Source organism: Electrophorus electricus, chromosome 21 (genome assembly GCF_041902795.1).
Source record: "Electrophorus electricus isolate QZ-2024a chromosome 21, ASM4190279v1, whole genome shotgun sequence".
Lineage (NCBI taxonomy): Eukaryota > Metazoa > Chordata > Actinopteri > Gymnotiformes > Gymnotidae > Electrophorus > Electrophorus electricus.
Window position 1 is genome coordinate 15,318,716 of NC_137517.1, and position 24,904 is coordinate 15,343,619.

Below are 24,904 nucleotides of genomic sequence, written 5' to 3' on the forward strand. Positions count from 1 at the left end.
TTTTTAATGTGTAAGCAGGGTTTGAGAGCTAAATTCCAAATCTTATTGTCACGGCACCCACTTTGGGAAAGCCTGAAGGGCATGTTGTAGGTGTGACAGTAGGACACTGTACCTCATCCTCTTCATGTTGTAGAGATTATAGGACACTGTACCTCATCCTCTTCATGTGGTAAGAGACAGTAGGACACTGTACCTCATCCTCTTCATGTGGTAAGAGACAGTAGGACACTGTACCTCATCCTCTTCATGTGGTAAGAGACAGTAGGACACTGTACCTCATCCTCTTCATGTTGTAGAGATTGTAGGACACTGTACCTCATCCTCTTCATGTGGTAAGAGACAGTAGGACACTGTACCTCATCCTCTTCATGTGGTAAGAGACAGTAGGACACTGTACCTCATCCTCTTCATGTTGTAGAGATTATAGGACACTGTATCTCATCCTCTTCATGTGGTAAGAGACAGTAGGATACTGTACCTCATCCTCTTCATGTGGTAAGAGACAGTAGGACACTGTACCTCATCCTCTTCATGTTGTAGAGATTGTAGGACACTGTACCTCATCCTCTTCATGTGGTAAGAGACAGTAGGACACTGTACCTCATCCTCTTCATGTGGTAAGAGACAGTAGGACACTGTACCTCATCCTCTTCATGTTGTAGAGATTATAGGACACTGTACCTCATCCTCTTCATGTGGTAAGAGACAGTAGGACACTGTACCTCATCCTCTTCATGTGGTAAGAGACAGTAGGACACTGTACCTCATCCTCTTCATGTGGTAAGAGACAGTAGGACACTGTACCTCATCCTCTTCATGTGGTAAGAGACAGTAGGACACTGTACCTCATCCTCTTCATGTTGTAGAGATTATAGGACACTGTACCTCATCCTCTTCATGTGGTAAGAGACAGTAGGACACTGTACCTCATCCTCTTCATGTGGTAAGAGACAGTAGGACACTGTACCTCATCCTCTTCATGTGGTAAGAGACAGTAGGACACTGTACCTCATCCTCTTCATGTGGTAAGAGACAGTAGGACACTGTACCTCATCCTCTTCATGTGGTAAGAGACAGTAGGACACTGTACCTCATCCTCTTCATGTGGTAAGAGACAGTAGGACACTGTACCTCATCTTCTTCATGTGGTAAGAGACAGTAGGACACTGTACCTCATCCTCTTCATGTGGTAAGAGACAGTAGGACACTGTACCTCATCATCTTCATGTTGTAGAGATTGTAAGACACTGCATAACATTCTCTTTCTCACATATACTTCCCTGTGTTCTCTCCACTGCAAGAGCATGTCATCGTATTTTCTCACATGGAAAGCATTTCATGAGGTTTTTGTTGGGATCCTGTAGGGAACGTCAAATTTATCTCATTGTGAGGGCACCTTGGTGACACCGCATACCATTTTCTCTACTGGAGGGGCTCCATTAGAAAACTTTGCCACATTCTCTCACATGGATGGACACCCTTTACAGCACCGTATCACATTTTCTCCACTGGAGGCGCACCTCATGGGAGTTCCCTATACAGCACTGTGTCACATGTTCCTGTACCTTTAGGACAGTGTCATGTAGGGGCTACATAGAGGCCCTTCATAACAGCATGTTATGTTCCATGGGAAGAGATGAGTGTTGGCCCATGCATGGTGTAAGAAGGAAAAAACTTTAAGTTATTTCTCTTTATGGTTTACATTCAAAATGGGACTTACATTAAAATGGCCCACATTTTATATTTAATGTATACAAAAGTATTGTTTAGATGAAACAATTTTGGAGCACTGGGATTATAGGTAAAGGCCACAAACAAACGTTTGCGTACGTTTCTAAGAGAAGGCAGTCTCATCTAAGTTAAGGCAAACCTGTTTGACGTTAAGCCCCTCCCAGCCTGCAGGAATACATGCAACTGTTCAAGTGGAAAAGAAACTTTGAGCAGCTCCATTTTGTGTAGAATGAAATATACATTTCTTAGGGAGAGAAACATGGTGAGTATCTGAATCCGAACTGTCATTTAAGAATTATACAAATAAACTACACAAAGAACAGTTTAATAGGTTTATATAGACTCTGAAGTTAGTTACTTATTCGCAGTTTCCGTATTCGTTTCATTCTTATTCACAGCAACAGTGGAAATGGAAAGTGAAAGTATGCTGAGAAAAAAGTTATTCGGCTCCAAAAGCAGTGCACTGCAAAAATGCCGCGATATCCAAGACCATCGAGGAAACAACGGCCGCGGGAGCGGGAAGAAAAAGCCTGAAGTCAGTTTGTTCTTGCTAAGCGAGGGAGTCGCGTTTGTTCTGCTGCTTGTATTTATCGGTCTGCTGTGTGGACTCGTCCGTTTATCCTTACAGCAGCTCCTGATAGGGAAGTCCACTGGCGAATTCAACGCAGTGAGGGCTCGGTAGGAATGTTTTTAAACTTTTTATAATGGTGTTGGTCCTACTTACACGACAACAGATGGCGATATCTAATTAGTTAGACGACATGTCAACGCAGCTGCTAATAGGCTAGTAAGGAACTGATTACCAAGTTACCTCTCTGTTACTGAAGGGTTGCTGTTTTAAGTATAACTTAAATCGTTATCAGTATAAACCCCAACACTACACAAGTTCCTTCTTGAACATGTTGCCTCTTATGCATGGCGTTTACACTCAGGCTACTGTCGTTCCTAAAGTTAAACTTTCAAATATAAAATAAAGATGCAGATTTCAGAATTAGTTGAAGAGAATAGCTGGTCCTGTCCTTTATTGCAGGTTAACATTACCAAGAATTATTGAAGCACCCTCCAGAAAATGTCCAACAATCAAAGAACCCACATTTTTAGACATTGGTCAGAAGTGATTATGTATTCACCCCCACATTCTTTTACATATTACTGTTGCATTCGCCACTGTTATATCCAAACCATATATTAGTCAATATATGCAAACTGATATTCCATACCCAGTTATTCAATATTGATATTCAATACCCAGATATTCAATACCCATATATTAGTCAATATATGCAAACTGATATTCAATGCCCAGATATTCAATATTACACTGAGGGCCACCAAAGCCTACCCAGCATCCTTTGCTGAAGCCTGCACAGGCCTCTACAGAGGCCCTGTATGCAAATCATTCTGAAAGGACACAGAATCTCTATACTCCCTTATGTTATATGTTATTAATCTGTCTAATGAAATGTTAGGCCTCTTTTCCTTGTTGAACACTCTTTTATTACCTCAAGGGGATGGCCATAGACATGGTCTAAGACATGCCACATCACACACCATCTTCACTGGTCTAAAAACAGACTAAGCTCATTGCCAACATTTACATTTATGGCATTTAGCAGACGCTCCTATCCAGAGTGACTTACAAAAGTGCTTTGTCATTTACTCATAGAATATATCCTAGTACAGTACAGTAGGTTAGAATCAAACATACCAATGAACTAGAATACTGTAGAATACAGGAATTAATGCTGATACCTAGAAGAACAAAATACACAAGGGCTATCTTAAACAATGATAAGTGCTATAAACAATAAGTGCTAGAGTTTGTTAAACAATATAAACAGTACCCCACAATAAATACTAAATTAGTCAGTCAATATGGGAGCAGTGTCAGTTATCCTGTAAATATTCTACAAATAGATGGGAAAAGGGAGTTATGGAGTGCAGATTGCGATGGAGGAAGGAGGAACATGTTGAAGAGGACTGGATGGAAAGAGAAGGAAGGGAGAGAGAGAAGGATAGAAAGTGATGGTCCAAGAGGTGGAGGGTAGTGACTGCGATGTCCGATGTTGTGGTGGTACGGGTGAAGATCAGGTCCAGAACATTGCCCGCTTTGTGAGTCCGAGGAGAGTGGTTGAGGGTGAGGTCAAATGCTGTCAACAGTGGAAGGATGCAGGAGGAATGCAGCTTGTCTGATGGAAGGTTGAAGTCACCAAGGAGAATGAGTGGATTTCCTTCAATGGGGAAATGACTCAGAAGGATGTCGAGTTCATCAATGAAGTGATCTAGGGAACCTGGAAGGCGGTAGATGACAATGATAAGAAGTTTGGTGGGGAAAGACTGTAATGGCATGAAATTCAAAAGAGGAGATGGAAAGTGTGGAGAAGGAAAGTGGAGTGAAATGCCACTCTTGAGACATTAGTAAACCTGTGCCACCACCCCTGCCAAGACGCCTCGGAGAATGTGTGAATGAAAAGGCAGAGGACAGGGCAGCCGGAGTCGCCGAGTTCTCAGGGGTGATCCATGTTTCTGTCAGAGCCAGGAAGTGGAGGAAGTGGAGGGATGCTAATGCTGAGATGAAGTTAGCCTTCTGGACAGCAGATTGGCAGTTCCAGAGCCCTCGTGCCACCACGATATGTGATGGTGTGAAGCGTTGTGAGTCAGTGAGGTTGCTGAGATTGCGACGTCTATGATTGTGTCGAGGAGATCTGTGGGATATGTGGACAGGAATTGTGAAGCACATCTCAGATGCTTGATTTGTGGAAGTATGAGATAAAGGATTGAGATAATATGAGAAGATACTTAGCTGAGTTTGTGAAGTCCTGTAGGTGAGATGTAGATGAACTGATTGAGAACACCACCAAACCTCCTCCAGATGTTGATTACCGCTACAGTGTCTGTAGTGGAGTCGTCCTAATTTAACTCAATAAATGCTGAGCCCGCCCCTCAATTCACACCTAAGGTCAGGGTGAAACTACACCTGTAGTGAGTAATTACTGCTACCAAGCAACTAACAACTAGGTTTAGACAACAAGCCTTGAATTTCACAGAATCTAAGACAAAAATAAGTGAACTCAGAGCCTACCTTAACCAACAAGATGATAATCCAACGAGACAAACCAAAGCACACATGTACCTGGCCTCTCTGCTGGATGTTTTGGACATGTCCAAAGCTCTCCACATTATGGCAAGTCCTCTTTGAGTTTTTTGAGACCTTCTCTGGGGTATTTGGAACAGTAGTGGAGCCGTCACCTCTCACTGCAGTCTTTGGTGTGGAGAGGTCATATATCTTACCTTGCGGTCCACCAAAGCCTATCCAGGATCCTTTGCTGAAGCCTGCAGAGGCATCTACAGAGGCCCTGTATACAAATCATTCTAAAAGGACACAGAATCTCTATACTCCCTTATGCTTTATGTTATTAATATATTAATATATCTAATGCAATGGTAACACTCTTTTTATTGCCTCACTACTGCAGACATTCACAGGCTCAAGGAGTGTGAGCCCTGCACCTCTCTGTAACATACCGGACTCAGTGCAAAGCCTGAAGATGAGAACCGCTGGCAGATAGAACTAGTGTTTTACATCTTTACACTCTGTGGGCCCACAAATCCTTAATCATGTCTTGCTTATCTTTGTCCTTTCTGGCAGGGGTCTTAACGGGGTTTTAGAATGACTAACCCAGCTGTATCGTCTTCACGGGGGTCTAGAATGGCTAAACAGCTTTGTCATGTGAAACAGGAAACACCTGGAACGCATCACAGATGTGGGCCCGCGGCCTGTGGGCAGCGTGGAGAACGAGGTCCTGACTGTGAATTACCTGCTGGAGCAGGTGGAACAGATTCGCAGTGAGAGTATAGCAGGGCCTCATGCCATCACGCTCGACCTGCAGCGACCCACTGGCTCCTTCAGCATCAAAAACGTCATCAGCTACTACGACCGCATCACCAACATCGCTGTCAGGCTCGAACCCAAAGATGGAGCACAGCACTTTATGCTGGCCAACTGCCATTTTGACAGTGTGGCCAACAGCCCAGGTACCCAGAGCAGCTTTAATGTGGTGGGCATGACCTAATGTGGACTATTATGAAGTGGATATATTGCCAGGACATGGGTGTCCCATTAAGTTGACTTTAGTGATGGCCTTGACACACACACAAACACACACGCACACACACACATACACACACTACTGTCTATGTATACTTCTACTGCTGTTGCTCAATGCCTGGCTGAACAGGACAGAGCGAAGGAACTGCTGTTTCTAGAGTTTAGTACATTAGGATCATAATTATTCTGAAATCTTTGTTCATTCTATAATGCAGTAATGGTGCTGGTCTGACTGTCTGCTGAGGCATTGGCTGTGAGATTCAGGATAATGAGAGGGAGTGTGTTATCACGAATAACATCGTGACTGTGATTTGGTCATAGGCACACCAGCCAAAGGCTCTTATACAACAAAATAAACTAACAAAATAAAGAAAGGAAGCCCAAAATGGAGTGTCAGTATGTTTTAACATTAATCCTTTCCATCAAAAGATGGCTCCACAATATGGACCGTATATATAGTCTGTGTTCCAGAACAACACAGACTTTGCTGCTATGCAACAGTAACAACCGCCTGCCTAGCAGTAACCTACAAGGGCATGTGGTATATATAGCACTATAAAGTAAAGTTAGTTTGAAATACAAAGTGTAAATAAGTTGGGGGAAAAAATACAAAAAAAAAGGTAAACTATAATATAACAAAAATTAAAATATAGAAGGTTCTGGCATGATTTTTTATATGTTAATCTGTACACTTCTGTTCTTTGTGCAGTTTTAAAAAAAAAGGTAGCTGAGTAGGATCTTCGTTGGCAACAAACAGCCCAAAGCACTTAATTGGTGGCCTCAGCATTTTCAAATAGGCTGCAGGTCAAATGCTAGATTTTAAAAAGTCACTGTAGTTTCTTTGCATCCTAGCAAGTCTCTCCACCCCTCTGACACACGGAGTCATCTTCCTGTGTGTGTGTGTGTGTGTGTGTGTGTGTGTGTGTAGGGGCGAGTGATGATGCGGTCAGCTGTGCTGTAATGCTGGAGGTCCTGCGCTCCCTGGCCAGTCTCTCATCTCCTCTGACACACGGCGTCATCTTCCTCTTCAATGGAGCGGAGGAGAACGTCCTCCAGGTGGGAGGGGCTAGAGTGTAGTCACGGTTCAGCAGTGAAATGTAACGAATGCTGCAGACAGAGGTAGCATTAGTAGAGTGAGACATTTAATACATTTGATGAAGAATTCTACTCCATGCAGTAAAGTAGCATGTTGAACGGTAAGACATACAAATGAAGACAGCTTGGGTCGGAAACACTCAGAAATCCTACAGGGGTTTGTTTCCTGATTCGCTCTCCTTCCCCCAGTTCCACTCTCACACCATTTCTCTCTTCTCCTCTTCGCTTCTTTTTCTTTTTCTCTTTGTCACTCTCTCTTGCCCCCATCCCCCCACCTCCCATTCATTCATTTCCATTTTTCATTCATTTTCAATTATAGTCCTTTATTGATTTTGTCTTTATTGGCATCTCATTTTTTTTTGCTGAAGCAGTAGAAATGTCTGTCCGTCTGTTGTCCAGGCGAGTCATGGGTTCATCACCCAGCACCCGTGGGCGAAGCAGGTGAAGGCGTTCGTGAATCTGGAGGCCGCTGGTGTTGGAGGAAAGGAGGTGGTGTTTCAGACAGGTACCACCCGCTCCACCCGGCCTGCTGCTCTCTGCTCACACTCTGCTCTGAACTCCGCCGTGCTGCTTTCAGCTCTTTGTGGCTGTCCTTCAGAGAGATCGTAAATCTGTGTGTGTATGTGTGTATGTGTATGCACTTGTGTGTGTGTGTATGACAGTCTGTGGCTATGTGCCTGCGTGTGTGTATACAACTGTGTGGGTAGGTGTGGGTGGGTGTAGGGGTGTGTGTATCAAAGAGAGAACATACCTCGCCCTTCTCTATGTTCTGAGGGGGCGCATACACTGTGGTCTGAAGGGGCGTGTTCATTGTGGTCTGAAGGGGCATGTTCATTGTGGTCTGTGGGGGCGTGTTCATTGTGGTCTGTGGGGGTGTGTTCATTGTGTTCAGGTCCAGAGAACCCCTGGTTGGTGCAAGCTTATGTCCACGCTGCTGTACACCCCTTCGCCTCAGTTGTGGGACAGGAGATTTTTCAGAGTGGGATTATTCCTTCTGAAACGGACTTCCGTATCTACAGGGACTTTGGCAACATTCCGGGTACAGTCACTCTCTCACACACACACACACACACACACACACACACGTCTATCATATAAACTCTCCAGCTGTTTGAATATTGATGCTCCATGTTTAATTTTTAGTGTTCACTTAATTATGGTTTTTATTTCTGCATTTTAATATATTTCATTCAAAAGTTCACATTCATAAAATTTTACACTTTATCTCCCCCCTCCTCCCCCCTTCTGTTTGGTGATGAATGTGTCCTGTTCTCTCCTCAGGGATTGACTTGGCGTTCATAGAGAATGGGTTCCTCTACCACACCAAATATGACACCGCCGACCGCATCCTAACAGACTCCATCCAGAGAGCAGGTACAGCTTCAGCTTACCTCACCATCTCATATGTTGCTGCAATATTCAGTAATGAATAACTTGGAACTAATATATAGAGTAAGTTAATAGCGTGAGATTCTTATGGTTTCTTAGAGCATTGACTCATCGCTAACAAAAGAAAAAGGTTATATTGTCCTTGATACTGTGACGTGGGAGGAGTTAAGAGTGAACACACTTGGGAAGTGCCGACGCGCTGGATTTTCTGTGAAACAAAACTAATGAGTGATGCCATAAAGAGCGTGATAAATAGAATATAATTAATAAGAGATTCAATAACAGAAACTTACAAGCAAGAGCAGAACAAAGGGACAGAACTGGCTAACAAGGTGGATGCGAGAACTGGGTAAATGGGGTGTAGACACTTAGGGGAGACTAACAAAGAATAATGATGATAAATATAACTAGAACTAAAGGGGAATATACAGAACTGGCTTACTGATGATTGACCAACCAGAACACAGGTAAGTGGAAATAAAAAGGAAAACCAGTCAACACTTGCCTACATGAACACGGAAAGTAACGGACAGAGAGAGTAACGAAACATGGAACAAGGAAAGAGAATCTAGCAAGAGCAAACGAGACCTAACAAGAAACAACCTTACCAAAACGAAGCAAAACAAAGACCAACGAGAACGAAGCAGAAACCATGAAAGACAATGACTGACCAATAAGAGACGCAGGAACGGGGTTTACATAGGAATGTAATTAAGGACAAACTAGGAACAGCTGGAGACAAAGGGGAGGAGACATGGAACCATGGAGACTGACGTAAACCTGGAAGTGACTAGGTTGCCTGGGAAACGGAGAACGCTCCGGGCTATGGATGTGACAGATACATTGACTGTATGTGGGTGAAATGGGGTCTTTCCATTTAAACAATATCAGTCCTCTGGCCAGGGGAGCACAGAAGGCCAACATGACAGTTTCATACCTACTAAGGGGCCACAACAAACAGTGCAGTGAGAGGTAACGGCTCCACTATTGTTCCAAATATCCCAGAGAAGGTCTCGAAAATCTGGAAGAGGACTCCGCATAATGTAGAGAGCTTGGGATGTGTCCAAACAGTCCAGCAGAGAGGCTGGGGTCTCCCTGCATCGATTACATGTGGGGTTTCTGTTGGCAATGAGCTTAGTCTGTTTTTAGACCAGTGAAGATGGTGTGATGTGGCATGTCTTAGACCATGTCTATGGCCATCCCCTTGAGGTAATAAAAGAGTGCTTACAGGGAAAAGAGGCCTAACAGTGCATTAGATATATTAATAACATAAAACATAAGGGAGTATAGAGATTCTGTGTCCTTGACAGAATTACTTGCATACAGGGCCTCTGTAGAGGCCTCTGCAGGCTTTAGCAAAGGATGCTGGGTAGGCTTTGGCGGACCTCAGGGTAAAATATATGACCTCTCCACCAGGCTCAGGATGGTACAGAAAAACAATCTTCTTTAGGATAAGGTCAAGAGAATTATTACCTTGGAATGTGGTGGTAACAGGTTCCAACTGGTGTGGGTGTTGAATATCAGTTTGCATATGTTGACTAATGTATGGTTTGGATGTTAGGGATGCAAACACTATGTATTCACCCCACATTCTTTTACATACTAATCACTTCTGACAAATGTATAAAAATGTGGGTTCTTTGTTTGATTGTTAGACTTTCTCCAGAGGGTGCCTCAATATTGCTTGTTAACGTTAACCTGCAATAAAAGAAGTCTGGATCTTCATTTCATATTTGAATCTTTAACTTAACAACTAGCTGAACAACACCCTCCTCAGTAGAAAATGGTCTGTGCTACTTTAATGGGTCTAATGTAAGTGATATTTACCTTTATGTGTAACTACCGTTCTACACCTTCTGCATTGGTTGGTTACATTATTTAATATTCCTGCTCTCAAATTTGGGGTGTTTTTCTTGGTGTTTAGGAGACAACATCCTGGCTCTTCTCAAACACCTGCTCATGTCAGAGAAACTGGCAGACTCTTCAGAGTATCGCCATGGCAACATGGTGTTTTTCGATGTGCTGGGTGTGGTGGCGGTGGCCTACCCAGCACGAGTGGGCACCATCATCAACTACATGGCTGTCATGGCGACCTTCCTATACCTGGCCAAGAAGAACAAGGGAAAATGTTAAGTTTCACCTATGCCTGCGCACGCACAAACACACACACACACACACACACACACACACACACACACACACACACACACACACACACACACTCTCTTTAATGTGTGTGCATATGGTGGTGGATTTGTCATGCAGCAGGTGAGCATTATATGTGGGACCTGGTGCTGGGTTAGGGTGTGTGTGTGTGTGTGTGTGTTGCAGGTGGGCACTACCTGAGGGACCTGGCACTGGGTTCGTGTGTGGCTCTGCTCAGCAGGGTTAGGGTGTTAACGTGTGTGTGTTGCAGGTGGGCACTACCTGCGGGACCTGGCGCTGGGTTCGTGTGTGGCTCTGCTCAGCTGGTTCGCCACACTGCTGTCTGTGCTCATCGTAGCTCTGGTTCTCACTCTGGCCGGCTGCTCCATGTTCTGGTACAGCCACTTCAGTGTCGCCATCGCCCTGTACGGGTCTGCTGCTGCCGCCAAGATCCTTCTCGTCCACACACTCGCCAAGAACCTCTACTACGGGGTGAGCATGTGCTGGACACGTAATTTAACCACCTACGATAACACCTATTGTAACACCTATTGGGCATTCAGGGTCTTTACTGTAAGTAGTCCGTTTTCCCCATTTTATTAAAGAGAATTAGTTATGTACCCAGTATTTTAACAGTCAGTAGCTGAGCTGTAGTGATTTGAATATTGTGAATTATTCTGATTGAGCATTTGAACTGTAGAGGGTAAGTGAACTGTAGCGAGTAAGCATTTGAACTGTAGTAAGTAAGCATTTAAAATGTAGTGATTGATTATTTGAGCTGTAGAGAGTAAGTGAACTGGAGTAAGTGCCCTGGCGTGCTAAAGGCAGAGTTGTCTCTCTTGGATGGTGGTTTAAACTTGTGAAGCCCTGGCAGTGTGTAGAGGTCAGTGTTTACCTGGAACATGTGATTGTACACAACTGGATAATGTTACACTGTTACTGCAGGGCTTAGGGGTTAGACTAGAGAAACACTGATTATGAAAAGGTGATTAGGACCATCTGTTCATATGGTGACAATAAGGTTGGAAGCGCAATAAAGTCTCTCTCTCTCTCTCTCTCTCTCTCTCTCTCTCTCTCTCTCTCTCTCTCTCTCTCTCTCTCTCTCTCTCTCTCTCTCTCTCTCTCTCTCTCTTTCAGGGTGTGCGTAGAGTGGAGCTGGGTGAATTGTTCTTTGATGTTAGTCTGCTCCTGTGGTGCTGTGTGCTGCTCTGTCTCACCCTGCGGGGACTGTGCTCTGCATATGTGCCCATGCTGATGGTGGCCTTCCCTTTGGCCACCAAGCTCCTCCTCAGCAGCCACTTCAGATGCCGAGGTGAGCACCACACCACCACTTTATAACCCCTAACCCCTAAACCCTAGACCCTAACTCTCTTCACCAGTCACTTCACAGAGGTGAGCACCACACCACCACTTTATAACCCCTAACCCCTAAACCCTAAACCCTAACTCTCTTCACCAGTCACTTCACAGAGGTGAGCACCACACCGCCACTTCATAACCCATAAACCCATAAACCCTAACTCTCTTCACCAGTCACTTCACAGAGGTGAGCACCACACCACCACTTCATAACCCCTAAACCCTAGACCCTAACTCTCTTCACCAGTCACTAGGCAGAGGTGAACACCACTCCACTGCTTCATAACCCTAACCCCTAAACCCTGACTCTGATGACAAATGGGTTAGGGTTAACCCTAACTGTACCGAAGACTGTCTGAGTGTGTGTGTGCGTGCCTGTGTGTCCAGGTGCGTCCGTGCCCTATGCCGTGCTGTACCTGCTGGGTCTGACTCTGCCCTACGTCCATCTCATGTTCCTCATCTGGGTCGTGTTTGAGATCTTCTGCCCCATCTTGGGCCGCAGTGGCACCAAAATCCCCCCTGAGGTGGTGCTTGCCTGCCTTGTCACCCTGGCAATCATCTTACTCTCCTCCTACTTTGTAAGTCGCTCATCCCACTGTGAGCTGTTATAATGGTTGGGGTCAGAGGTCATGTTAGATGCTGAGAGAAAGAATTAAGAAGGAGGCTTTGGCCACCACACTCACGCTAATCCTCATCCTCACTTAAACCTGTGTGGGCAGTACTGGAGAGATCGTACACAGGCATGTTAACATTTGATACTGTCTCTTTCTGTTATTCACTCTCTGTCCTACTGAAATACGACATATACAGATGCACTTCATCTACCTGGCGCGTAGTTCGAGACGTGTGCTGACCATTCTGGGGTCCCTCTTTGCTGTGATGCTCCTCCTGGTCTCCAGTGGCCTGATCTTCCCATACTCATCTGACCCAGACAGGCCCCGCCCTAAACGCATCATCATCCAGGTAACTACAACCACACACCTGACCCATACAGGCCACACCATAAATGGATCATCGTCCAGGTAACTACAACCACACATCTGTTCTTTCCCTGATTTGACCCAAACACACCTGATCTGGATTTATTAGTCTGATTTATTAGACTTGGGTCCAGCCATCAAGTTCTGTATCAGCATCGACTGCCCTCCACCCATAAATGACCTCCACCTTGTGATTGTCCTGCTCTCTGTTTTCTTAGCACACCACACGGACGTTCCACACTTTAAATGGCTTGGTGGAGCATGAGGACTCTGGCCTGTGGATCAACAGCTGCGACTATACAGGCATGAGCTATATCACTCCTCACATCCCAGAGATCAATGACACCATCCGCACTCAACGTCATGATGACCTGCCCTTCGGTGGCTTTCCTGGGTACTTGCCTCTTCCATTCCTCATTAAGTAAGTTCAGAGGCCTAGAACCCAGTCCTCGAGACAGGGCTGAGACACTGTTTTATGGTGTAGTTGACTTGAAAATGAAATTTGGTTTTGCCAAAGAAAGACAAAAAAAAGAAACCTTTTTGCAGCTTTTCTGTGGCAGTAGTTGTAACAATCTCCCAACAAATGCACAAATCGCAGTGACAACCATGTCTTTGTTTTAGGAAAAGCTGGTATTTGCCAGTCCCTGCAGCGTCCCCTAAATCTCCACTTGAATTCAGACTGGTTTCAAAACAGGTGACTGAATGGGGGACAATAAAGATGAGCTTTGAAGCTAAAGGTAAAATTAAACACTGTTTACCAAGCCAAAGGTTTTGAAGCTAAAAGCAAGATTAAACACTGTATCAGTTGATGAGGTGTGCTGCTGGCTGTAGTTACTGTAGCTGATGTTGGTGTGTTGCTGGCTGTAGTTACTGTAGCTGATGTTGGTGTGTTGCTGGCTGTAGTTACTGTAGCTGATGTTGGTGTGTTGCTGGCTGTCGTTACTGTAGCCGATGTTGAGGTGTGTTGCTGGCTGTAGTTACTGTAGCCGATGTTGAGGTGTGTTGCTGGCTGTAGTTACTGTAGCTGATGTTGAGGTGGCTCCTTGTTCCTGTTCTCCAGGGCCCAGCCACATGTCTCTGTACCTGCGTCCCAACACTGGGGTCTCCCTCTCCAGCTGGTCGTTTGGCAACAACACCCCTCAGTCGAACTTCATATTCTACTCCCACGGCCTAGGCGCTCCTGCATGGCATTTCTGGCTTGAGATTCAGGTATGTATGAAGGTTTCCAAGATGAATAATATATGAGTTAGTAAACACCATGGAATTAATATTACTACTACTGTGACTACTAATAAAGATGTATTATAACTACTACTACTGCTAGTAGTTCAAGTTTGATTTATTTGTCACACATAGTTATACATAGTAGTAGTAGTAGTGTGGTTGAGTACAGTACTGGAGAGTTATATGTGAGAAGCATGTTATGTGGGGAGCAAAACTACAAGCTCAGCATGGTTTTATCAAGTAGAGAGAAGTAGTAGTTCTGCACAACCTTTAATCATAGAAAGAATCAGTGATAACAAAATACTTGAAATATACAAAACTACGGGGCAAATTTAGTGTGTACGCCTGTAGCAGTTTTAACACTTAATAAATGGTTACATACAATTGAATATACAAAACTATGGGGCAAATTTAGTGTGTATGCCTGTAGCAGTTTTAACACTTAATAAATGGTTAGTTACAGTTGAATATACAAAACTACGGGGCAAATTTAGTGTGTACACCTGTAGCAGTTTTAACACTTAACAAATGGTTAGTTACAGTTGAATATACAAAACTACGGGGCAAATTTAGTGTGTACGCCTGTAGCAGTTTTAACACTTAATAAATGGTAACATACAATTGAATATACAAAACTACGGGGCAAATTTAGTGTGTACGCCTGTAGCAGTTTTAACACTTAATAAATGGTTAGTTACAGTTGAATATACAAAACTACGGGGCAAATTTAGTGTGTACACCTGTAGCAGTTTTAACACTTAACAAATGGTTAGTTACAGTTGAATATACAAAACTACGGGGGAAATTTAGTGTGTACGCCTGTAGCAGTTTTAACACTTAATAAATGGTTACATACAATTGAATATACAAAACTACGGGGCAAATTTAGTGTGTACGCCTTGTTGCAGTTTTAACACTTAACAAATGTTTAGTTACAGTTGAATATACAAAACTACGGGGCAAATTTAGTGTGTACGCCTGTATCAGTTTTAACACTTAATAAATGGTTACATACAGTTGAATATACAAAACTACGGGGCAAATTTAGTGTGTACACCTGTAGCAGTTTTAACACTTAACAAATGGTTAGTTACAGTTGAATATACAAAACTACGGGGCAAATTTAGTGTGTACGCCTGTAGCAGTTTTAACACTTAATAAATGGTTACATACAATTGAATATACAAAACTACGGGGCAAATTTAGTGTGTACGCCTGTAGCAGTTTTAACACTTAACAAATGGTTAGTTACAGTTGAATATACAAAACTACGGGGCACATTTAGTGTGTATGCCTGTAGCAGTTTTAACACTTAATAAATGGTTAGTTACAGTTGATAAAGTTAATCGCCCTGATTAACAGGGAAAGTTGATTAATTTTAATTAATTTATGAATGATTAATAATTCAGTCTCAACTCATGAAAGTTGCCAATTCGATATATGATTATTTCTCATCTACCAGACATAATAATAACCAAGGTGTTATTGAATAAGCAGAGATAGGAAAAACATGCATAACAAACATCGACTAAGATTCTACTAATGACCAGAAGTATCAAGACCGCTAGAATCACTATAATAACAATCATAAAAATGCAACCAAAAGAAAATTAACATGGTTGATTAAAGGTGGCTAAGTGGGTAAAGGAAGGAAGGATGGAAATAAACAAACAAACAAACCTTTTAAAGCAATCTATGGGGATAATCAACCAGGCGATCAACCAAACAAAACCAACCAAGGAAACCTATTATTCAAATGAGATTTGTGGTGAAAGCATGACTAAAGTATAAGAAGAATCAGGAGAAAAAGGGAAAACCATTGAGAAATAGCCAGAGGGAGAACTAATTATAGAACTGAGGAGGCTATATCATAGATGAGAGCAAAAGGTTAACTGATCTAATTTCATGTATAAACAGTAAAATTACTATTGATACCAACTAGTAATGTAAAAATGGAAATGCCCATTCATCTGGCTCTGTAACATCCTTAGCACAAACAGAGGCAGAGTCGCATGCAGTATAGTGAATGAAGTTTATTAGAGAACATGCGTAGTCCACAGATGTAATCCAAAGTACAAGCCAAGGTCGTAAATCAAAAAAGCAGTCAACAAAGCTAACCAAAACAGACAGGGAACAGGCAAAAGAGGGTAATCCAAAAAACAGGCTGAGAGCCAATGAACAGACAGACACAATAACCAACAGCTCAGAAAAGTAACAAGAGTAGACGAGACCAACTAAACACACGGGGCTTGTATACAGATACTAACGAGGACAAGCATAATACAGGTTATGGCAATAACAGGTGGAGATACTAATCAGGGCATGAGGAAACAAAACCGTGGTGTAAACAAAGTGGAGAAGTTGCCGTGGGAAACACAATGCCAGGGAGGAGCAAACGTGACAGACTCGCTGGCGCTCGACCATTTGAAACCATTTGGGTGGCACAGAGGGAGAGTGTCTGTGTTCCACTGAAGCCATCTGGAGAATGCAAGTCCATCAAACCGCTGGGATACAGAATAACTGGTTCAATAGTGCATCAGTGTTGAAGGCCAATGAAGGTGAAAAGACCAGGATTCTCTGACCTACGATCCATCAAGAATCAATTAAACAAAGAAAATCACACATTTACTAATAATTTCTTCATACCAGTCTTAGAATAAAGTTTGTAAAACAAACACTGGGATGTGTAGAGCAATTAGATCAACTTACTTTCATAGTTTCATAGCTAAAAGTTACAAAATACTGACTTTACTAGAAATCTTAGATGAACCAATTAGACAATATATTAAACACCACTAGGAGTGATTAACAATTTGTTTACAACAAACATGAGTTAAGCAACATACAGAATAAATTAATAAGGTAATTAACCGAATAATGAAACAATACACACTTATCAAATAACAGGAGAAACCATCACAACTTGGAGATTATATTAAAATGGAACACGTTACTGGCTTATTACCATTTGACATCTTAGTAAGTTGTTACTTTGTGAATTTGCGGGAAAGAGAAACATATGTCTCTGAATATATTTCTGTGGGATGAAAAATTGTCCTGGTAAGGGTTTGAGTCTGATGGAATTTATGGTCACAGTTTCTTGAAGTATAACCAGGGTAGTAAGAGCTTCTCGCCTTCCAATCTGTGGATTTTATGACACCTAGGGAGAGGGGGAAGGGTCAGAAAGCCAAGCCTGTGTGATGAGCCATCAGATATGCTGTAGCTTTGTTGCTCAGCATCATGCCAGTGAGGTCTTGGTTTCTGTCTGTGACCTGGGAGTGAGAGAAGGCCCAGCCTGACCAGATCAAAGTTTCATCAGAGGGATAATTTGTAGTATGTCTTCACTACATCCCCCATTACGTCATACATCAAAATCTTTTTAGTCTCTTAAGAAAAAAAATATCCAATATTGCCACAACTGAATTATAACCATATTAAAATGTGTTTAAGCAAACTCAGTTAAATGTAAATACATTCGAAAATGTAGATTATTTTGAAGAGCACAACCAGACCACCAGAAAATTACTTCCAGAAAACCATAGTAACCAGTGTTGTTTCTGGTTACAAGTTCTATACCTTGCCCACCGACAACTGTCAAAAATGCATTAAACTGTTGTAGGAGCAGATGTGTGTCGTCTAGCAGGAAAAATCAGTCAACTGTTATGCCATTTGTTTTCCTCCCCTCCAATATGTGAGGTTTCTCATGAGAGGAATCATTTTGTTTTGATGCCATATATATCCATCCTGTGTCCTTTGGGCTGGATGCTATGTGTATAAATTAAATACTTATTGCTAAGTCTATTAACTTATTGATAACTTATTGATCAATATCATTTTGTTCAAAGACTTTATTGGCAGGTCATTTCCAAAACATACAATCTTATTGAAAAGCATTCCTTATTTTGTGTTCAACATTCAATACATTTTGTAAACAGATAAATCAAATTATTTTTGTGTAGGTGTGAGATTTCTGAAATACAATACTCATATCATGGTGTATGTACTATTATTGCTATTTGTGTTGTGAAAGCATCAATTATGCTCTTTCTTTTCTTGTTCATGTCTTCCGTGATTCCTGTTTCCTCAGCCGCCTTCCGAACCCTCGGCCGAGAAGGGGCTCATCTCCGTAGCTGTCTCATGCCACTACTTCGGAGAGGCCCACCGGACCCCTCAGCTGGATGCTCTGTTGGGGAGGTTCCCAGCGTGGTCTTTCCCGTCCTCTTGGGTCAGCTCCTACCACATGTTCCGATACTGACATGCCGCTTGGCGCTCTGGACCCTGAAAATGTGTGTGTGTGTGTGTGTGTGTGTGTGTGCACTCTTACACATGTGCATAAACTCATCTAGAGTGACTGCAGTCCCCCCCAACACATGTCTCTGCGAAGCCAAGCCCTCACTGGGCTTATTGAACACCAGTCTTCTAGCAGGGTCGGACTTTTCTTAAGCTTTATATCTGGGTGCATTCTTTCTGTTTTACCTTCAACTTACCTTTAATCTCATTTCTGTTCCTATTTTTGCACGGTTTCTTGCCTCTCTTCTGTTTTCTCCTCTTCCTTTGATTTTTCCTTTCTTACAGCATCCCAACATCTTCCTTCCCAACTAGTCCCACTCATATTTACACATACTAGTTCAAAAATGAACCTCATTACGACAGGGAGCCTGTCTGTGGTATTAGAATGTGCTGCATGCCTTGAGGTGACCTGAAGGGGGCACTGATCTCACGTTCTGCAGTATTTACCTCCACAAAAAACACAAAGTACTTGATGCAAGCACTTTATTTATGTGGCTGTAGAAGCCTCTCCGCACTAGACAGACATCATGGGCAAAATTTAACAATCATGTCAAACAGGAATTCAACTAATATGTTAAAACCTTTGTTTTATTAGCATAGATATTCTGCTTCACAATGATCTGAAGCTGTATTTGGAATATCAGATTAATGGGAAATTTTACAATACCCATAGCTCTTAATCATCACCACAATGACATTAAGATTTGAATTGTCTTTGGTGATTTAAATCCCTTTAAATAGTACAGGGGTGTGAAAGGTGGAAGTTTTATTTATTTATTTATTTTTTTTAAATTTAGAAATAATTTGAAAATCTTTGTTATATTTTTGGGATTGCTTGGCTATCTACCTGGATAGTGACTGTACTGTTTTAGTCTTTTTCACTACCTCACGAAGTGTGAGTTTTTATTCCATGTTTTTATTGTTAATTGGTTTGTGTGCTGCTAATTGTGTTTAGGAATCTTTTTTTCTGAAAAGGACAAGTGATGACTGTAGATGCCTTGTGGTGTTTCATACATATTTTGGTCACTGTATTTTAAAACTGAAGGTTGGTTCAAGTTTTTTTGAGAGTTTACAGAGGGAAAGAAAGGTAGAGAGATTTCAAATTTAAACTTTTTCCTCCTCTACAATTCCAAAAACACTTTGCTTTCACAGTTGATGAAGGGCCTCTGGAAACCTTGTATACATCACTATAATTTGGAATATCCCTAGACAGTCCACTTACAACAGTCCACTTACTGCAGTCCACTTATTGCAGTCCCCTAGTACAGTCCACTTAGTACAGTCCACTTACTGCAGTCCACTTACTGCAGTCCACTTATTGCAGTCCCCTAGTACAGTCCACTTAGTACAGTCCCCTTACTGCAGTCCACTTATTGCAGTCCCCTACTACAGTCCACTTAGTACAGTCCCCTTACTGCAGTCCACTTACTACAGTCCCCTACTACAGTCCACTTACTGCAGTCCACTTATTGCAGTCCCCTACTACAGTCCACTTACTACAGTCCCCTACTACAGTCCACTTACTGCAGTCCACTTATTGCAGTCCCCTACTACAGTCCACTTACTACAGTCCCCTACTACAGTCCACTTACTGCAGTCCACTTATTGCAGTCCCTTACTACAGTCCACTTACTACAGTCCACTTCAGCTACTCAACTGGAATCTTTTTCTTTGAATGTCACTCAAAGTTGATCCTGATCTGGTATTTTTTTAATAATAAAAAAAACTATGGCACTGTATTGAGTATTCGGATGAACTTTTGTGTTTGGGATGTATTATATGTGCTATTTAAAAAAACAAAAAAAACAAAAAACCTTTTATAAGACAAGCATTTAATTTTGTCCTTCCATTGCCTTACAGTCAGTGACTGTGAGATTATTGCCTTGGTCATCACCTTCCTGCTTCTCTCTGTAGTGTATTCACCATCAACACACACACCTTCTTTCTGGTTTGTTTGTCTGTCTGCTCATTATGGCAGCCTCACTCACTCCTGAAATATACATAATAGTTGTGTGTGTGTGTGTTTTTATATATATATATATATATATATATATATATATATATATATATTCTGCATTTTTTTCTCTTTAATGAATGCAACTGTAATTCCACATCAACTTAATTTTGACCTTATAATTATTGCTATTGGGATGGTAGCAATAATTGGGATATTGCTATTGGGATGGTAGCAATGGTTTCTACCCATTGCACAGCAAACACACAGCAGGCTACTCGTACTAAGAGTCTTTCTTCACTCAACCTCTGCTTAAAACGAATAACCAACATTTAGTCTGAGACTGATTACACGATGGTTATTCTTTCTCTCCGATAAATAAATATATAAATAATTAGCTCAATAAACAGAGTTAGCTGCAGTTAATGTATTCACCAGGTCTTAATTTCCAGAGCAGCTTAAAACTCAGCAATTTTTCCATTTTTCATGTGGTTTGAATATCCTAAAGCCATAGAGTGATTCACTTTATGAATTTGGAGTAGAGTGCTTTACTTTACTTGTTCAGTTATTTCTTTTCTGTTTGGTTTCTGTCTGGTTTCTGCTGCTTCTTCCCCTTTACCAGACCCTGAACTTGATTTACTTTGCAGGCACACTAGAAACATCACTCTTTGTTTTTTTAAAGAACAGATTAATAAATAAATCTCCATTGGTCACAGATCCATGGCAGTGGTACAATACAATTTTGTCTCATTAAATGCTCTCACTAGAAGGCAAATAACCGATTCCCACACTGTGTTATCAAAATGACAACAATGCAAGCCTTCACATGTGTGTAAGTGCATGGATTTTAATTTTTTTTCATTTGAACATAGTTTCTAAACCTTATATATCCTTGATTTCAAGTTTATATTTATTTTCACTTGATGAAAGTGTGAAGGAGGAAATCTGGGACCCTTTCTGTCTTGCATCACTTTACAAATCTCTCGAAAGTTAAATGATCTTATTGTTGTTTTTGAATTTATAGTATTAGTGCTTGTGTATGGTGTTTGAGGTTTTTTTTTTTTTTTTAATAGATGAAGATATCCTATTCTACAGTACAGTGTTTGAGTTTTTAAGACTAATATCTCCTACTGTAGTGTGTGCTTACTGATCTCCTGGAAGGTATTTCACAAAGTAGGATTTCTTGGTTTACCAGATAAGCCCAGAGCATAGCCTGTCCTATAGTAGAAGATCTGAGAAACATTCATGTAGGACAGTCGTCACCTTTGGGATTAAGTTATTTGGCTAACTGAGAAATCCTGCTTTGTGAAATACCCCCGTTCTAGTGTATAGATGTGTTTATTGAGGTTGTTTATAGACTAATAGCGCTCATTCTAGTGTATCAGTTTCATTTAAGCGGCTCAGTCGCCAAAGCTGGACGCCAGACTGGTCTTTGGCACTCTCAGACCAGGGTTAACGTCACAGTGCACCACTGGCTGTGTTCTCAATAGCTACGACTCGCACACCGATTGGGCTCCAAATCAGTATGTCGTGTGCCGTATACGATCAAAATAAACATTTTCCAGTACACGAAAGCTACCCGGATGATGTACGACTTCCGCCAAATATTCCAGTACATGACCAGAGCTATGTTCGAACATAGTATTAAATACAATTAATTAAGCACATCTCATTTAACTGTTTAAACAATTGCAAAAAAAGTGGAAAAAAAACCAGCTCCATTAACAGCTCCATTACGTTTAACAGCTCCATTATGTGAAACGTGGAATTTATTTAGGAGAGAAACAGTGAGTATCCGAATCCGAACTCATTGAAGAATTATACGAATAAACTGTACAAAGAACAGTTTAGTATGATTATATCGATAAAGAGTAAGCTGAAGGGCTGAAGACAGAAGTGGTGAAGGCTATTATATAATATTGAGAAATCATGTGTATCAGGTAAACTGAAGTTGTGGTGTTTCTAATTTGGCTTGTTTCCTCGTATTAGATGGCCACTGACGATGTATGCGCTCCCAATTACAGAAGTAGAGAACCTGGAGAGGATTAAAGCTAAGCAAGCGGATATGGGTGCGTGTTTTGTAAGCAGTGTGTTATAGAAGGAGAGAAGGGTGCTGGAGCTACGGCTGACGAGTTTAGTTGTGCTAGAATATTGTATTACCGCGGTCAAGCTATCCGCACTTTAGCGATACACAGAACAGTCATCCGCACTTTTACTAAATTTATAAGTACATGATATAGTTTACTTGATTAAAGTGAGCAAGTATTGTAATTAAATACATTTAAAAACAGGTAATATTGGCTAATAAAAAAACAAAAAACAAAAAAACAACCTACTTGCATATGGTATGAGGTGTGCTGTACGTCGCTACACCGTGCGCGAGGGACACGCTCACTGCACGTTCCCGAGTGTTAACCGCTGCTCTGCTGCGTCCAAGCGCTATTTGCCTTTTCAAATTAAAAATCGAAATGTATTTATATAGCGCTTTTTACAACAGATGTTGTCACAAAGCAGCTTTACAAATGTCCGAGTCCGAGCCCCCAATGAGCAAGACAAGGGTGGCAGTGGCAAGGAAAAACTCCCTAGAGCATGAGGAAGAAACCTGGAGAGGAGCCAAGACTCAAAGGGGGGTCACCACAATAATAACAATGTTAAGAGAAAAATTAATAAATAAATAATAAAATAAAATACAAAAAGCAATAAATGTCTACTCTGATTTTCTAGAGGTCCTAGTGTTGTCCTGATGGTGTGCACGTGTCCGAAACCCATCCCACAAGAGAACGTCCATCAAGGGCAAAGGAGAAGCAATTAGCTGGGGTGGAGGTGTGGTGGGCTACAGCAGGGGAAATTGGGGGTGGTGGGAGTAGCTATGGCAGCTGAGACGAGCTGAGGCTCAGTAACATCATGACATCAGGGGTAGGTGTACCTCGGCACAAAGAGAGACTAGATTATTAGGCATCTACAGGTATGAGGGTGTGTAAATTAGGGAACTATAATGTGCAAAGATGGACTGGCAGATCTAGCTACGGCAGCACAGCTAACAGGAAAGAGCCAGAAGGAAACACAGGCATGAGGGCACCCTGGAACATCAGCAGTCCACCACTATCTGTCAACAAACCTGAGTGACAAAAGAGAGGTGAAGTGACAGCATCATAACATCCCGGTTTACCAGAACTCTCAATGCCCACAGACCCCCATATCTACACGTTTACCTAAGATGGGAAGCAGTTAATAAAACACCTGACAATTCTTTGTTGATGTGACCTACCTTTCCTCCCTTCTGTCCATTTATTTATTTAAACACGAGGCCTGTGTTTAAAGGCAAAGTAGTTAATTGTGCATTGTAGAGCCTCCCTATTTCATAAGTGGCTCAAACATTGCAGGAAACATCAGATTATCATTATATGTGTGTCTGTAAATTTCTGTGTTGATGTGACATGCTGTTCCTGACTTTTGCCTATTTAGGAATGAAAACACTAGGCTTACAATTATAAGCAAAATAGTTAATTCTGCTAACCCTGCCCTTTTTTTTAGAATGGTAGTGTAAATATATATTTCCATTTTGGCCAAAAGTGATACTGGTACCCATTTGATTAATGTGTTGCAGTCACATACAGTAAAAAAACAACAACATTTTTTGATAATTATTTAGTTTCAGACTCTAAAGATTATTTCAAGACATGATTTGATATGATTGAATGAAAATCCTAGGACTAGTTTGAAAAGTGCAAATTTGATACAATTACTGAATGTGACAGAATGAAACATTTTGAAAAGCACTTGCAATTGCAAATTTGTTATGACTACTTCAAGGAATCATTTGAATCCAGTTGTATATTCCTAAGTGAAAATATGTAACGATATACTTGATTTCTGAGAGGGTAACTAGACCTGGAACGTGGGGAGAAACTACTTGGAACAAGAGAGCTCAAGCAGGATATAGCAAAAACAATAACCAACAACCATGACATGCAGAAACAAGGTTTAAATAGGACCACAATTAGGAACAAACTAGGGACAGCTGGAGATAAAGGGGAGGAGACAGAAAACCATGGAAACAGATGAAAGCTGGAAAACACAGAACTGATCAGGAAGCCAGGGAAACAGGAGACGCTTGTCCGTGGGTATGACAAGGGTATTCAAGTTCAAGTTCGGTTTATTTGTCACATACATAGTCATACACAGTATAACAGTATAACATATACAATATATGTATATTATGTTTATATACACAATGTACAATGTATATATGGATATGTATATATGTATGTACACAATGTACAGTTCCATCTTGCAACTGAACATATTTACAGTTACATGTGACATGGTGGTGGTGGTCCCCACAGTTTATCAGTTTCCCTGATTCAGGGCCCAAATGGCCTGTGGGAAGAAGCTCCTCTTCAGTCTCTCTGTATTGGTCTTCAGGGAGCGAAAGCGCTTCCCTGACCTCAACAGAGAGAAGAGCCTATTGTTGGGATGGGTGGGGTGCTTCACAACCCTCCTGGCCTTAGTTTGGCACCGCTTGTAATAGATGGTCTGCAGGTCAGGAAGTTCCGTATGAGTGATGTGCTCTGCTGAACCCACCACCCTTTGAAGTGCTCGTCTGTCCTGCTTGGTGCTGTTCCCAAA

The 24,904-nt window shown here is 41.8% G+C and overlaps 1 protein-coding gene across 3 annotated transcripts; it reads left to right on the forward strand.

Moving 5' to 3' along the window:
• The first annotated feature begins 1,904 nt into the window (after positions 1-1,904).
• On the forward strand, positions 1,905-20,994 carry LOC113567690 (endoplasmic reticulum metallopeptidase 1-like). Of its 3 annotated transcripts, none has more exons than XM_035521411.2 (16): positions 1,905-1,993; positions 2,130-2,409; positions 5,471-5,766; positions 6,768-6,895; positions 7,334-7,439; positions 7,827-7,973; positions 8,216-8,308; positions 10,248-10,451; positions 10,740-10,960; positions 11,606-11,780; positions 12,215-12,405; positions 12,638-12,790; positions 13,026-13,228; positions 13,429-13,544; positions 13,868-14,016; positions 18,119-20,994. In XM_035521411.2, exons 2-16 carry the CDS (start codon positions 2,141-2,143, stop codon positions 18,284-18,286), a joined length of 2,619 nt encoding a protein of 872 aa, XP_035377304.1. In that variant the 5' UTR covers positions 1,905-1,993; positions 2,130-2,140; the 3' UTR covers positions 18,287-20,994. The 3 variants fall into 3 exon arrangements, with proteins under 3 accessions (XP_035377304.1, XP_035377305.1, XP_081560604.1); XM_035521412.2 differs by having other exon boundaries at positions 13,026-13,201; XM_081704478.1 differs by lacking the exons at positions 1,905-1,993; positions 5,471-5,766 and having other exon boundaries at positions 2,273-2,409.
• The last annotated feature ends 3,910 nt before the right edge of the window (positions 20,995-24,904 follow it).

Coding starts and splice junctions, on each gene's coding strand:
- LOC113567690 (XM_035521411.2), top strand. CDS start 2,141: ATGGAAAGTGAAAGTATGCTGAGAAAAAAGTTATTCGGCTCCAAAAGC. Junction 2,410..5,470: donor TTCAACGCAGTGAGGGCTCG/GTAGGAATGTTT, acceptor CATGTGAAACAG/GAAACACCTGGAACGCATCA. Junction 6,896..7,333: donor CGGAGGAGAACGTCCTCCAG/GTGGGAGGGGCT, acceptor TCTGTTGTCCAG/GCGAGTCATGGGTTCATCAC.